A 16918-nucleotide genomic window follows, 5' to 3' on the forward strand; every position below is an offset into this window, starting at 1 on the left:
TGGAACACAAAGCTTTTACTATCTCATCCTGGAATATACAAGGTCTGAGGTCATCTGCCTTTGGACTAAAGAGCAAGAAACCAGACTTCACCAAAGAAATTGGAAATAAAGGTGTACAACAAACATGGTATAGAGGAGATGGACCCACTGGTTGCCCTCTAGGTTACAGAGAGCTGGTAGTCCCATCCACCAAACTACCAGGTGTGAAACAGGGAAGAGACTCAGGGGTTATGCTAATTTGGTATAGAGCAGACCTAACCCAGTCTATTAAAATAATCAAAACAGGAACAGTTTACATCTGGCTAGAAATTAATAAAGAAATTACCTCAACAGAGAAAAATGTCCTCCTGTGTGCTACCCATATCCCCCACTAGAATCCCCATACTTTAATGAAGACAGCTTCTCCATCCTAGAGGGGAGATCAATCATTTCCAGACCCAGGGACATGTACTAGTCTGTGGCGACCTAAACGCCATAACTGGACAAGAACCTGACACCCTCAGCACACAGGGGGACAAACACCTACCTAGACACAACTACGGCAAAACAACCAACAAAAACGGGTCACAACTCCTGCAGCTCTGTCGCACGCTGGGTATGTGCATAGTCAAAGGTAGGCTTCGAGGGGACTACTACGGTAGGTACACATATAGCTCATGTCTTGGCAGTAGTACTGTAGACTACTTTATCACCGACCTCAACCCAGAGTCTCTTAGAGCGTTCACAGTCAGCCCCCTGACACTCCTATCAGATCACAGCAAAATCACAGTCTACTTGAACAGAGCATCAAAGCCGAACAAACTGCATACTATTAAGAAATGCTATAGATGGAAGGAAAGTAGTGTAGAAACCTCCCAGAAAACAATTAGTCAACAACAAATTCAATCCCTTTTAGACAACTTCCTGGAAAAATGTTTCACTGCAATAGTGAAGGTGTAAACATGGCAGTACAAATGGTTTGATGAAGAATGCAAAAACCTAAGAAAGGAATTAAGGAACCTATCCAACCAAAAACAGAGACCCAGAAAACCTGACCTACGACCTCACTATGGTGAATCAGAAATACACAAGAGCACAATACACAGTACTCACGAGACCAACGGACATGGGACAATAATCGACAAGGACAATGGGGAACAGAAGGCACATATATACACATACTAATCAGGGGAAATGGGAACCAGGTGTGCGCAATGAGACAAGACAGTCCAGGGTTGGTGGTAATGATCCAGGTCTGTGACGCCTAGAAGACCGGTGGCGTAGACCTCCGGAGCTGGTGAACGGAATGAGCAGCAGTACTGGGGGATCCGTGACAGTCTGCTAATAAAGACTACCAGAACCCACTGGATTCTCCAGTTAAATTGAACGAATTACAGGACAAAATACAAACCCTCCAACCCAAAAAGGCCTATGGTTTTGATAGTATCCTAAATAAAATGATAAAATATACAGACTACAAATTCCAATTGGCTATACTTAAACTCTTTAACATCATCTTCAGCTCTGGCATCTTCCCCAATACTTGGAACCACGGACTGATCACCCCAATCCACAAAAGCAGAATTCTGCTAAGACATTCTCTGTGTACAACGTAAAACCCCAAACAATGCATGCAGAGCAGTTATCAAAAAAGACAAAAAGAAAAGAGCTGTTAAATTCTACAACCACCTGAGGAGTGATTCTCAAGCCTTCCGTAACAAAGCACCCACAGACAGAGAGATTAACCTGGAGGAGTGTCCCCTCTGCCAGCTGGTACGGGGTCTCTGCTCACAAACATGAACAGATCCCCAGGACAGCAACCAACAAAACAAAAAGAGAATTACTTGACACATTGGAAACAAAAGATCTGAGCAAACTGGAATGCTCTTCGGCCCTAAACATAGAGTACACAGTGGCAGAATAGCTGACCACTGTGACTGACCCAAAAATAAGGAAATCTTTGACTATGTCTAGACTCAGTGAGCATAGCCTTGCTATTGAGAGAGGCTGCCATCAGCAGACCTGGCTCTCAAGAGAAGACAGGCTATGTGCCCACTGCCCACAAAATTAGTTGGAAACTGAGCTGCACTTCCTAACCAACTGTATGACCATATCAGAGACACATTTTCCCCTCAGATTACACAGACCCACAAAGAATATGAAAACAAATCCAATCTTGATAAACTCCCATATCTATTAGGTGAAATACCACCGTGTGACACCACAGCAGCAATATTTATGACCTGTTGCCACAAGAAAAGGGCAACCAGTGGAGCACAAACACCATTGTAAATACAACCTGTACTTATCTGCTTACATATTTTCCCTTTCATACTTCAACTATTTGCACATTGTTACAACACAATATAACATTTGAAATGTCTATATTCGTTTAAAAATGTTGTGAGTGTAATGTTTACTGTTCATTTTTTATTGTTTATTTCCCTCATTTATTTCACATCTATTTCACTTGCTTTGGCAATGGAAACATATCTTTCATGCCAATAAAGCCATTTGAATTGAATTGAATTGAATTGAGAGAGATTGTGTCAGGGTTATGAACACTTAAAGGTCATGTATGTAGGGAACACAGAAAGAGGGAAGCGATATGAGGAGAGAGAGAGAGAAGAGAGAGAGAGAGAGAGAGAATAGAGATGAGAAGAGAGAGAGAGAAGAGAGATGAAGAGAGATGAGAAGAGAGATGAGGAGAGAGAGAAGAGAGATGAGAAGAGAGATGAAGAGAGAGAAGAGAGAAGAGATGAGAAGAGAGATGAGGAGAGAGATGAGGAGAGAGATAAAGAGAGAGAGAGAGAATAGAGATGAGAAGAGAGAAGAGAGAGAAGAGAGATGAGGAGAGAGAGAAGAGAGAGATGAGGAGAGAGAGAAGAGAGATGAGAAGAGAAGAGAGAAAAGAGAGATGAGAAGAGATATGAAGAGAGAGGAGAGAGAGAAGAGATGAGGAGAGAGATGAGGAGAGAGATAAAGAGAGAGAGAGAAGAGAGATGAGAAGAGAGATGAGGAGAGAGAGAAGAGAGATGAGGAGAGAGAGAGAAGAGAGATGAGAAGAGAGATGAGGAGAGAGAGAAGAGAGACGAGGAGAGAGAGAAGAGAGTTGAGGAGAAAGATGAGGAGAGAGAGAAAAGAGAAAAGAGAGATGCGATGAGGAGAGAGAGGAGAGAGATGAGGAGAGTGAAGAGAAAGAGAAGAGAGAGAGAAGAGAGATGAGGAGAGAGATGAGGAGAGAGAGAGGAGAGAGATGAGGAGAGTGAAGAGAAAGAGAAGAGAGAGAGAAGAGAGATGAGGAGAGAGATGAGGAGAGAGAGAGGAGAGAGAGCGGGAGGGTAAGTAAAATATTTTGAGCGTGAGACTAGGGCTGTGGTGATCCCGAAATTTCGTCAGCCTGTGATTGCCAAACAAATAACTGTCGGTCTCACGGTAATTGACCATTAATTAATATAAACACATTTAGCATCTCCTGGCTTCCAAACATAGCCTACAAGCCACTGATGCAGACCTTTGGAACATATACATTTTAAAAACTCGAATGAATCCATGTAATATAGCCTACACCTTCACAATAAATCCATTATTTATTTTAGACACGTCTAAAGAAACATGATATGAAGAAAATGTAGTCTATTTCAGAAGAACAGAATAGCATACTCTGAGTTGTCCTTATGTTAGGTCCTGATCTGGCTATACCAAATGGCTGTGGGCTACACTAGTTCATTTAGCAGACAAGATTTGCTTAGAATTCCGTGGAATTATTTTATATTATTTTATAGAATGAAGAATACAATTGAACATAGCTGAACATAGCAAATCGTTCTCCAAACGATTTGAGGTAGTGCCACATGCGGCTATTCTGTGTTGAGCGGTTAACAAAGAAATAGGTACTAATTTAGAGTTATTCATGTCCTTTCGTTGTTCTACAAACGTTGGGCTATATGTTTTGATTATTAATACATTGTAAGGCTGCATGATGCGACTCTAATGATGATTTGAAAAAAGTCGCTTGAAATGCATGAGCTCTGCTTTGTTTTTTTGCGCAGGCTGTACACACTTCATCAGTCTCTCATTCACAATTTCACAAGCACTTGATAATGTCTCGAATTTCCCGGCGGTATTCCCTTTGTGTGGCTATAATGCACCTGTCACGCCCTGGCCTTGAGAGGCCGGTTGTCTTTAGTTGGTTTGGTCAGGGCGTGAGGATCTATGTTAGAATTTCTATGTTTAGGATCTAGATGTGTATTTCTAGGTTTGGCCGGGTGTGATTCCCAATCAGAGGCAGCTGTCGCTCGTTGTCTCTGATTGGGGATCATACTTAAGTAGCCTGTTTACCTACCTTAGTTGTGGGATCTTGTTCCGTGTTAGGCTTGTATGTGTATAGCCTGAGGACTTCACGTTACGTTGTTTCTTGTTTTGTTTATTGAGTTAAATAAACATGTACGCTTTTCACGCTGCACCTTGGTCTGACCCGTCTCTCAACGATCGTGACAGAAGATCCCACCAAAAACGGACCAAGCAGCGTGCCCAGGAGCAGCAGACACCCTGGACACAGGTGGGGAAGTCATTTTGAACTTGGGAGGAGATATTGGCAGGTAAAGGACCCTGGGCGAAGGAGGAAGCCCAGGCAGGAGAGGATCAACGACGACACCGCCAGCGCCGGCCGAAGAGAAAGCCCGAGAAGCAGCCCCAAGAAAATGTTGGGGGGGGGGCTCACGGGGTGGATGATGAGGCAGCAGGAGGCCGTGAAAGGGCTGACTAGAGAGGAGGAGGCCGCTATTTTAGAGGTCCTCCAAGACCTGCGGATCGAGAGTCTGAGAGAGGAGGCCACCACGTTACGTTTCTTGTTTTGTTTATGTTTATTGAGTTAAATAAACATGTACTCTTTTCACGCTGCACCTTGGTCTGACCCGTCTCTCAATGATCATGACAGCACCCTAAAAAAATCCATGCCTTTTGCAGCCAGTGGCCGTTGTGCCCTTGGCACGGAGTGCTGTGTTGTGCCGTTCTCCCTGAGTACTGCGCGCTCTGAAGCACCTCTCACTCACATGGCTCTCCATCACGTGATTGGGTCTTTCTCACAGGCTACAAGTGCGTCCATATCCAATTCCAAGGTGCATATTGAAGATATTGGAAGAACTGTCCACATGTACTTTTCGTCAGCCAACAAGATAAGTAGGCCTAATGAACAGCAAAAGGACTAGCCTATGTCAATCTACTATCCCCCATAGTACAAAAGTTGACCTATTCTGTGCGATAAATAAATATTCCAAACATAGTCTGGGACAGTTGTGGGATGCGATAGATCTCAAATTAATACAACCACTAGCATCAAAAAACCTTTTTTACGCAATGTGGCTGACGCAACAGATCAGAACATTTAGCTTAAATTGTTGATAAACTATTCGGCTATTTCTTCACATTATAAGCGCAGCAATGAGCACACGGCAGTAGGATATAAGTGCGAATGTTCCATTAGTGGGAAAACACAATTATCAAAAGTGACCGCAAATGCGGTCACCGCAACAGCTGTAAGTGAGACAGAGTGATTGTGATATAGGAGTGAGAGAGGGGGGATTGTGATATAGGAGTGAGAGAGGGGGGATTGTGATATAGGAGTGAGAGAGGGGGGATTGTGATATAGGAGTGAGAGAGGGGATTGTGAGGGAAATAAATATATAGAAAGGGAATGAGAGAGGGATAGTGAAAGAGGAGAGATAGAAGGAGAGAGGGATAGTGAAAGAGAAGGGAGAGAAGGAGAGAGGGATAGTGTAAGAAAAGAGATAGGAGAGAGGGATAGTGAAAGAGGAGAGATAGAAGGAGAGAGGGATAGTGAAAGAGGAGAGAGAGAAGGAGAGAGGGATAGTGAAAGATAAGAAGGAGACAGGGATAGTGAACGAGGAGAGATTGAAGGAGAGAGGGATAGTGAAAGAGGAGCGATAGAAGGAGAGAGGGATAGCGAAAGAGGAGAGAGAAGGAGAGAGGGATAGTGAAAGAGGAGAGAGAGAAGGAGAGAGGGATAGTGTAAGAGAAGAGATAGAAGGAGAGAGGGATAGTGAAAGAGGAGAGATAGAAGGAGAGAAGGATAGTGAAAGAGGAGAGGGAGAAGGAGAGAGGGATAGTGAAAGAGAAGAAGGAGACAGGGATAGTGAACGAGGAGAGATTGAAGGAGAGAGGGATAGTGAAAGAGGAGAGAGGAGAGAGGGATAGTGAAAGAGGAGAGAGAAGGAGAGAGGGATAGTGAAAGAGGAGAGATAGAAGGAGAAAGGGATAGTGAAAGAGGAGAGAGATAGTGAAAGAGGAGAGATAGTGGAGTATGACGCAGTGCTACTGTATTAGAAATGACTGGTTGATTAAACAGCCTTAATCAGCAAGGCTGCTCACTCAGGTCTGGAATAGACAGATAAAGGCTCGGCTCCTCTGTCACTCGCTCTCTAATTGGCCACACCTGATCTTAATGAGTGCTTGTTTCCTTTGAAATCAGGTCTGTTTGAATAGACTAAAATGAACAGCTTTGTATGCATAAAAGAACATGGCATGCTAGCTCCATCCTGGTAGCGCAGTTCCATGGAAAGAGAACAGAAGATTATAAATTCAAAACTCACTGATGCCGTGTCACGATAAAAAATAAATGTGTTTGCATGATTAACGCCTAAGGAAAGGAATTTCCATTTGTCCTATCTGTGATTGGAGTAAAAAAAAGTTTACACAAAATAAGCTAGCAGTGTTATTAAAAGTCAAATTGAAACATTCAGTGAACGTTTTAAGGAAGTTATTAAAAAACCTCCAAATAACCTATAATTTCTGTTCTCAGAGCATTAATAAAACCTCCCAGGAAAACTTTAACAGAACCATAGTAAAACGTTCTCATAACCTCCTTGCAACCTAAAAATGTAAGTTCCCAGAACAGGCAACATTTTCAATTCCGTTCTCACTTCATTTTACTGGTCCAGAAATGTATGGCTTAGTTCCCAGAACCAATGGGAAACCAAAAACGTAAATTCCCACAACTTCCAAGGAACCAAATGTGCTAGCTGGGATGCTACTCAAAGGAATGTATGGAATTGAGAAATGCACCTCAGTTTCCTTTCCACCACACGCTGTTTGCTCTAAGCTGTCTTCAACATCTCTGTTAACCATTGTCACCCCTTCTCTCCCCCTCTCATCTCTCCCTCTCTCATCTCTCCCCCTGTCATCTCTCTCAACTCATCTCTCTCACCTCACCTCCTCTCTCTCTTCTCTCTCTCCTCCTCTCTCTACCTCCATCCCTCTCTTCTCTCCCCCTCTCATCTCTCTCACCTCCTCTCATCTCTCTCCTCCTCTCTACCTCCACCCCTCTCATCTCTCCCCCTCATCTCTCTCACCTCCTCTCAACTCTCTCCTCCTCTCTACCTCCACCCCTCTCTACCTCTCCTCCTCTCTACCTCCACCCCTCTCTACCTCTCCTCCTCTCTACCTCCACCCCTCTCATCTCTCCCCCTCTCATCTCTCTCACCTCCTCTCATCTCTCTCCTCCTCTCTAGCTCCACCCCGCTCATCTCTCCCCCTCTCATCTCTCTCACCTCCTCTCATCTCTCTCCTCCTCTCTACCTCCACCCCTCTCTTCTCTCCCCCTCTCATCTCTCTCACCTCCTCTCAACTCTCTCCTCCTCTCTACCTCCACCCCTCTCATCTCTCCCCCTCTCATCTCTCTCACCTCCTCTCAACTCTCTCCTCCTCTCTACCTCCACCCCTCTCATCTCTCCCCCTCTCATCTCTCTCTCACCTCCTCTCAACTCTCTCCTCCTCTCTACCTCCACCCCTCTCATCTCACCTCCTCTTATCTCTCTCTCCTCCTCTCAACTCTCTCCTCCTCTCTACCTCCACCACTCTCATCTCTCCCCCTCTCATCTCTCTCACCTCCTCTCAACTCTCTCCTCCTCTCTACCTCCACCCCTCTCTTCTCTCCCCCTCTCATCTCTCTCACCTCCTCTCATCTCTACCTCCACCCCTCTCTACCTCTCCTCCTCTCTACCTCCACCCCTCTCTACCTCTCCTCCTCTCTACCTCCACCACTCTCATCTCTCCCCCTCTCATCTCTCTCACCTCCTCTCAACTCTCTCCTCCTCTCTACCTCCACCCCTCTCATCTCTCCCCCTCTCATCTCTCTCACCTCCTCTCATCTCTCTCCTCCTCTCTACCTCCACCCCCTCTCATCTCTCCCCCTCTCATCTCTCTCTCCTCCTCTCATCTCTCTCCTCCTCTCTACCTCCACCCCTCTCATCTCTCCCCCTCATCTCTCTCTCCCCCTCTCACCCCTCATCTATTTATCTTCCCACATTTCCCTCTCTCCCCCAACACCCTCCTATCACCATCCTCTCACGCGCTGGTCCCTCTCTCATCTCTCTCACCCCCTCTCATCTTTCCCCCTCTCATCTCTCTCATCTCTCTCTCCTCCTCTTCCTTCTCATCCTCCTCTCATCTCTCATTTCCCTCACGGGAAGAAAGTCATTTTCCACGGGGATTGAAGTCAGATGGGTTTCTTCCTGCTCTGCAGCAGAGAGAGAGAGCCAAGGCCACGCCTAAATAAATAAGATGTAATACTTCACCTCCACCCAACGCCACAAAACTGACAGATATCAGGAAAATGATTGCCATGCCGTCTCTCTCAATCTCAGAAAGTGACTGAGAGAAATAGACAAAGAGAAAGAGAGAGTGGGGGATGGAGAGAGATAAAAGAGAGAGAGGCCTGTGATATCTGTATTTAAATGCACAGTAGAGAGGCATAGACATTACAAATGATCACTTGTGGATTTGAGATGCAAACAGATAATATCATATTTATATCTGCATAACAGTGGTGCATTTCGGGACTAAACCAGGATTTAACCACCGGTGTAGCATGTGTTGTGGGTCAGACAGTGCTCGTGTTGACATCACACAGCAGACGTAGCTCAAACACAACCCATTAGTGAGATAATTGAGGCCTGGCCACTGCCTGTCTTGTGAAGTTATCAGAGGTACTCTAATGAGTTTGCTAAGGTGTTCCGTGTACCAGCTGTACAGAGTCCTTTTGGCTTTGAAGTTTTTTTTTGGTTGTTAGACCGTGCCGGCTGTTTTCCTGGAAATGAGGATGAGCTTCTCCACACGGTTCTTCTTGGATCCAGGTTGTAGTCACAACAGTTTTCTGATGTTTTGTTGTTGGTGGTTTTCTTTTCCCAACCACACTGATGAGACGGCAGCTCTTTGACAGGCAGGTAGTGTTATCCATAAGAATCACAGCCTGACTGTTGTTAAACTCCTCTCCTCTCCCCACAGTCCTCCCTATTTCCCCGTTTCATAGCTGTCTCTCTTTCTTCCTCTCCCATTTATTTTATACCTCTCTCTCCGTCCCCGGTGGGTGGATTTGTGTCGTAAGCGTAGCGTGAAATGACAAAACGCTCGGAACGCTCAGAGCCAATGTGTGTCTTTGATCTTCGCCACCTTGGACGCCAGCCACCTGTGTCTCGCAGCTATGGCGATAATGTTGCTGTGGAGATTGATCTGAATGCAGACAGGGCTGTACGACTTGCTTGCCCGGAGTTCTGATGAGGCGGGCCCAGAAGGGTTACACTCCAAAAACTCTACCTACATTAATATCTCTAACTCTCTCCATATGGTTCTTACTTCTCTAAATGCAATGTGGGATTGCTGAATGGTGGAATGGCTGGAGTGGAAAGTTAACAGGTTTCAGTTTCAGATCAGGTAGGAGGATTTAGGATTATAACTATCATATGATTTAGATCCTGGAGCGTTTGGGGGTCTTATCACTGTTATAAGCCACAGACACACACACACACACACACACAAACACACACACACACACACACACACACACACACACACTTTCTCTTCTCTTTCTCCACCTCCTCACTCTCACCCACTCCTTATCTCCTCGCTTCCCTTCTCTCCCCTATATTTGATGGTTACTGGCATTGACAGAAATGCTTATGGCGAGGGCAGCCATTTGTCAAAGGCTGTGTGGGTGTGGTTGTGTGAGGCTGATATTACACTCAGGGGTTTTCATGTGATTATTTTTCTTTATCTCTGTGTCTGAATGATTGAAAGGTATCTCTTAGTGGTGAGTAGACTCTTTCTGTTCTTTCAATCCATATTCTCTGTTGTCTGATTACGGAAGTACATTATGATAATACTTGTCTTGATAACATTTGTATTTGTACTGCTGCTAATGGTAGGTCATAATTGAATCCCTCAGAGCATGCCCACTTGGCACACACTGGTTGAATCAACGTTGTTTCCACGTCATTCCAATGAAATTACGTTGAATCAACGTGGAATAGACGTTGAATTGACGTCTGTGCCCAGTGGGTGTGGCCTTGTTATTTAGTGATTAATTTTGTCCCTTCTCTTTCCCGGTAGCTCTGGACGCCACTAAAAACCCATGTCTGAAGGTACGCTGCCCTCCTCACAGGGTGTGTGTCAGCCACGACTATCAGACAGCCATCTGCACCAACACCAACCACAAGCAGCCTACACACAGGTAAGAGTTTCAAATAAGATCTCATAAAGGAGGTAAGAAAAAGAAAAGTTCAACTTAATTGCTTTTCTTTTGTTAGGGTAGTTATGGCCTTGATAATGTATAGAATTTAGTTACTTAGTTACTTACAGCGTCCCCGGCCTGGTATTAGCCACCCACCCACTTCGCACTTAAGTGCAAATCACTATGTTGCAATAGCCTTTCTCTATGTCCATTAAAGTCCATGGGGAGGGGTGAGGGGGAGGGGGGAAGAGGGGGGAGGAGGGGAGGCGTGGGCCGCCCTCATTGCTTGATCCTGCACCTGTCTCTCTCGTCTTCAGTTGAATACAAACAAATATCAATTATGCAATGGCCGTTAAGTGGGAATAAGTGCTCGTTGCTCATAATTACTGACGCCCCCTGGATATACAAACACAAACAGAGCCATGGCTGATGAAAATGCAGTGAGACATCACTGGAAGGCTCCCAACACATCTACTGTAGCTACCACTGTTCTGCTGATCCAGTTATCAGGAACAGAACCAGCCACACACTGTCTGGTGCTCTGGTTAGCTCAGTGGACCACTTGATCCAATGCTTCATCATGACACCTGCCGGGGGATATTTGAGATGTAGCTGTTTAAAACAAATTTACAGTGAGGGAAAAAAGTATTTGATTCCCTGGTGATTTTGTACGTTTGCCCACTGACAAAGAAATGATCAGTCTATAATTTTAATGGTAGGTTTATTTGAACAGTGAGAGACAGAATAACAACAAAAAAATCCAGAAAAACGCATGTCAAAAATTTTATAAATTGATTTGCATTTTAATGAGGGAAATAAGTATTTGACCCCTCTGCAAAACATGACTTAGTACTTGGTGGCAAAACCCTTGTTGGCAATCACAGAGGTCAGACGTTTCTTGTAGTTGGCCACCAGGTTTGCACACATCTCAGGAGGGATTTTGTCCCACTCCTCTTTGCAGATCTTCTCCAAGTCATTAAGGTTTCGAGGCTGACGTTTGGCAACTCGAACCTTCATTTCCCTCCACAGTAAGGTCTGGTGACTGGCTAGGCCACTCCAGGACCTTAATGTGCTTCTTCTTGAGCCACTCCTTTGTTGCCTTGGCCGTGTGTTTTGGGTCATTGTCATGCTGGAATACCCATCCACAACCCATTTTCAATGCCCTGGCTGAGGGAAGGAGGTTCTCACCCAAGATTTGATGGTACATGGCCCCGTCCATCATCCCTTTGATGCAGTGAAGTTGTCCTGTCCCCTTAGCAGAAAAACACCCCCAAAGCATAATGTTTCCACCTCCATGTTTGACGGTGGGGATGGTGTTCTTGGGGTCATAGGCAGCATTCCTCCTCCTCCAAACATGGCGAGTTGAGTTGATGCCAAAGAGCTCGATTTTGGTCTCATCTGACCACAACACTTTCACCCAGTTCTCCTCTGAATCATTCAGATGTTCATTGGCAAACTTCAGACGGGCCTGTATATGTGCTTTCTTGAGCAGGGGGACCATGCGGGCGCTGCAGGATTTCAGTCCTTCACGGCGTAGTGTGTTACCAATTGTTTTCTTGGTGACTATGGTCCCAGCTGCCTTGAGATCATTGACAAGATCCTCCCGTGTAGTTCTGGGCTGATTCCTCACCGTTCTCATGATCATTGCAACTCCATGAGGTGAGATCTTGCATGGAGCCCCAGGCCGAGGGAGATTGACAGTTCTTTTGTGTTTCTTCCATTTGCGAATAATCGCACCAACTGTTGTCACCTTCTCACCAAGCTGCTTGGCGATGGTCTTGTAGCCCATTCCAGCCTTGTGTAGGTCTACAATCTTGTCCCTGACATCCTTGAAGAGCTCTTTGGTCTTGGCCATGGTGGAGAGTTTGGAATCTGATTGATTGATTGCTTCTGTGGACAGGTGTCTTTTATACAGGTAACAAGCTGAGATTAGGAGCACTCCCTTTAAGAGTGTGCTCCTAATCTCAGCTCGTTACCTGTATAAAAGACACCTGGGAGCCAGAAATCTTTCTGATTGAGAGAGGGTCAAATACTTATTTCCCTCATTAAAATGCAATTCAATTTATAACATTTATGACATGCGTTTTTCTGGATTTTGTTGTTGTTATTCTGTCTCTCACTGTTCAAATAAACCTACCATTAAAATTATAGACTGATCCTTTATTTGTCAGTGGGCAAACATACAAAATCAGCAGGGGATCAAATACTTTTTTCTCTCACTGTACATCATAAGGTGAAATTATGGGATGGAGCACTGGTTCATGTACAGTATGTCTACCAGGTGGGCCTTATAGAAATACTGTTCCCTTTACCGAATCTTCATTTCCACTGTGTGTGTGTGTGAAATGTGTCAAGAGAAACACATTAGGCTAAAGTGACCGCTCACGCACACAGCAGGGGTTAAAAATAGAGGCCTAGGGAGAGAGGGAGAGGTGATGTCTGGGTCTGACAGCACACAGCTGAACCTGAGGGAGGGGAGACGCACCAGGAGGCCAATCAGATGGAGAGATAACTGGAGGCAGGCAAATGAAGAGAGACAGATAGACAGAGAGATACAAAGATAGAGGGAGGGAAAGAAGGAGAGTGGAATGCTGTGTGTTATTCCCTTCTCTCTGTTTGAGGGCAGTCTCTTTATTCTCTCTCTCGCTCTGTCTGTCTGTCTGTCTGTCTGTCTGTCTCTCTCTCTCTCTCTCTCTCTCTCTCTCTCTCTCTCTCTCTGTCTCTCTGTCTCTCTCTGTCTCTCTCTGTCTCTATCTCTGTCTCTCTCTCTCTCTCTCTCTCTCTCTCTCTCTCTCTCTCTCTCTCTCTCTCTCTCTCTCTCGCTCTCACACTCTCTCTGGCTCTCTCTGTCTCTCTCTCTCTGTCTGTCTGTCTGTCTGTCTCTCTCTCTCTCTCTCTCTCTCTCTCTCTCTCTCTCTCTCTCTCTCTCTCTCTCTCTCTCTCTCTCCCTCCCTGTGCTCTGTTAAGAAGAGAGTGAGAGTTTTCATTGCACGGTCTCCAGGGGTGGTCTGTCTAATGCACTCCCCTCTTCCCACTCACACACACACTCCATCCCATCACAGTCCGACACGTAACACACACCAGTGACCACACGCATGACCATACACACGGGTGATAGACACACAGCTATCTGACAGTGATCCCTCTCTCCCTTGCCATGCGTAAGGTGTTATCCACCAAGACATAGATACCCTGACTAGAGGAAGCACACACTTCAACACACACACACAATACACACTCACACACATTTCCGCTCTCCTGGGCTTTCAGGAGTAGCTGCGAAAAGGAAAGGGGAAAGGAGGGAGGAAGGAGGAGGAGGAGTGGGGGACATCTTTAGGAGATGCTGATCAGTCTCATCAGGAGGAGGAGGAGTGGGGGACATCTTTAGGAGATGGCTTCCGGAGAAGATGGCTGCCGTTTTACAGCCCTCTAACCAATTGCACTATTATGTGTGTTTTTCGCGTTATTTGTAATTTACTCTGTACATAATGTTTCTGCCATCGTCTCTTATAACCAAAAAGAGCTTCTGGATATCAGGACAGAGTGTCACGATCGTTTACGGACGAGAAGGACCAAGGCGCAGCGTGATATGCATTCATATTTATTTACGGCTAAACACACGACAAAACAACAAACGAAACGTGAAGTCCAAGGTAGCATACAAACAACATACCTTACACGGAACAAGATCCCACAACTAACAGGTGCCAAACGGCTGCCTAAGTATGGTCCCCAATCAGAGACAACGAGCAACAGCTGCCTCTGATTGGGAACCACACAGGCCAACATAGATCTACACATTCTAGATCTAAACATAGAAAATCGACATAGCAAACACAACACAGAAAATACACACCCTGACTCAACAAATACAAGTCCTCAGAGTCAGGGTGTGACACAGTGATTTACTCACCTCATATTGGATGAAGATTTTTTCTTCAACGAGTCGGTCGCGAAGGATATCCTACAGACACCCGACAAGGCCCAAATCCCCGTCATTCGCATGAGAAAGAGACAGAGATATCGTGGACGTAAGTCGGGGTGCCTTGTAAGGATCCGACGGCGAGTAAGTAAACTGCCTCTTCCATCAATCCTATTAGCCAATGTTCAATCATTTGAGAACAAATTGGATGACCTAAGATTATGGTTATCCTACCAACGGGACATTAAAAACTGTAATATCTGATGTTTCACCGAGTCGTGGCTGAACGACAACATGGACAACATACAGCTGATGGGATATACGCTACATCGGAAGGATAGAGCGGCTGACTCCGGTAAGACAAGGGGTAGCGGTCTGTGTATATTTGTAAACAACAGCTAGTGCACAAAATCTAATACTAAGGAAGTCTCGAGGTTTTGCTCGCCTGAGGTAGAGTATCTCATGATAAGCTGTAAACCACACTATTTATATTTTTCGTAGCTGTCTATCTACCACTACAAACCAATGCTGGCATTAAGATTGCACTCAATAAGCTGTATAAGGCCATAAGTAAACAGGAAAACGCTCATCCAGAGGCAGCGCTCCTAGTGGCCGGGGACTTTAATGCAGGGAAACTTAAATCCGTTCTACCTAATTTCTACCAGCATGTTAAATGTGCAACCAGAGGCCACCTTTACTCCACACACAGAGACGCATACAAAGCTCTCCCTCGCCCTCCATTTGGCAAATCTGACCATAACTCTATCCTTCTGATTTCTGCTTATAAGCAAAAACTAAAGCAGGAAACACCAGTGACTCGGTTAATAAAAAAGTGGTCAGATGACGCAGATGCTAAGCTACAGGACTGTTTTGCTAGCACAGACTGGAATATGTTCCGGGATTCTTCAGATAACATTGAGGAGTACACCACATCAGTCACTGGCTTCATCAATAAGTGCATCGATGACGTCGTACCCACAGTGACCGTACGTACCCCAACCAGAAGCCATGGATTACAGGCAACATCCGCACTGGGCTAAAGGGTAGAGCTGCCGCTTTCAAGGAGCGGGACTCTAACCCGGACGCTTATAAGAAATCCCGCTATGCCCTCTGGCTAACCATCAAACAGGCAAAGAGTCAATACCGGACTAAGATTGAATCGTACTACACTGGCTCTGACGCTCGTTGGATGTGGCAGGGCTTGAAAACTATTACAGACTACAAAGGGAAGCACAGCCGCGAGCTGCCCAGTGACACAAGCCTACCAGATGAGCTAAATCACTTCTATGCTCGCTTCGAGGCAAGCAACACTGAAGCATGCATGAGAGCACCAGCTGTTCCGGAAGACTAGGTGATCACGCTCTCCGTAGCCGATGTGAGTAAGACTTTTAAGCAGGTCAACATTCACAAGGCCGCAGGGCCAGACGGATTACCAGGACGTGTACTCCGAGCATATGCTGACCAACTGGCAAGTGTCTTCACTGACATTTTCAACATGTCCCCGTGCCCAAGGACACTACGATAACCTGCCTAAATGACTACCGACCCGTAGCACTCACGTATGTAGCCATGAAGTGCTTTGAAAGGCTGGTCATGGCTCACATCAACACCATTATCCCAGAAACCCTAGACCCACTCCAATTTGCATACCGCCCCAACAGATCCACAGATGATGCAATCTCTACTGCACTCCACACTGCCCTTTCCCACCTGGACAAGAGGAACACCTACGTGAGAATGCTGTTCATTGACTACAGCTTAGCGTTCAACATTCCATAGTGCCCTCAAAGCTCATTACTAAGCTAAGGATCCTGGGACTAAACACATCCCTCTGCAACTGGATCCTGGACTTCCTGACGGGCCGCCCCCAGGTGGTAAGGGTAGGTAACAACACATCTGCCACGCTGATCCTCAACACGGGGGCCCCTCAGCGGTGCGTGCTCAGTCCCCTCCTGTACTCCCTGTTCACCCATGACTGCATGGCCAGGCACGACTCCAACACCATCATTAAGTTTGCTGACGACACAACAGTGGTAGGCCGGATCACCGACAACGATGAGACAGCATATAGGGAGGAGGTCAGAGATCTGGCCGTGAGGTGCCAGGATAACAACCTCTCCCACAACGTGATCAAGACAAAGGAGATGGAAAAAAGAGGACTGAGGACACACTCCCATTCTCATCGACGGGGCTGTAGTAGAACAGGTTGAGATCTTTAATTAACTTGGTGTCCACGTCACCAACGAACTATCATGGTCCAAACACACCAAGACAGTCGTGAAGACTGCACGACAAAGCCTATTCCCCCTCAGGAGACTGAAAAGATTTGGCATGGGTCCTCAGATCCTCAAAAAGTTATACAGCTGCATCATCGAGAGCATCCTGACTGGTTGCATCACCGCCTGGTATGGCAACTGCTCGGCCTCCGACCGCAAGGCACTACAGAGGGTAGTGCGTACGGCCCAGTACAATTCTGGGGCCAAGCTTCCTGC

The 16918-nt window shown here is 45.9% G+C and overlaps 1 protein-coding gene across 4 annotated transcripts in view; it reads left to right on the top strand.

Annotated features, from left to right (window-relative positions):
• LOC121532656 (testican-1) overlaps nt 1–16918 on the top strand; it is a 290839-nt gene that overhangs the window by 195655 nt on the left and 78266 nt on the right. For all 4 annotated transcript variants that reach the window (XM_041838443.1, XM_041838454.1, XM_041838446.1 and 1 more), the window contains one exon: nt 10384–10504. In XM_041838443.1, coding sequence (XP_041694377.1) covers nt 10384–10504 — 121 coding nt within the window. The remainder of the gene's footprint in view (nt 1–10383; nt 10505–16918) is intronic.

This window comes from Coregonus clupeaformis, chromosome 2 (assembly GCF_020615455.1).
Source record: "Coregonus clupeaformis isolate EN_2021a chromosome 2, ASM2061545v1, whole genome shotgun sequence".
Taxonomy (NCBI): domain Eukaryota; kingdom Metazoa; phylum Chordata; class Actinopteri; order Salmoniformes; family Salmonidae; genus Coregonus; species Coregonus clupeaformis.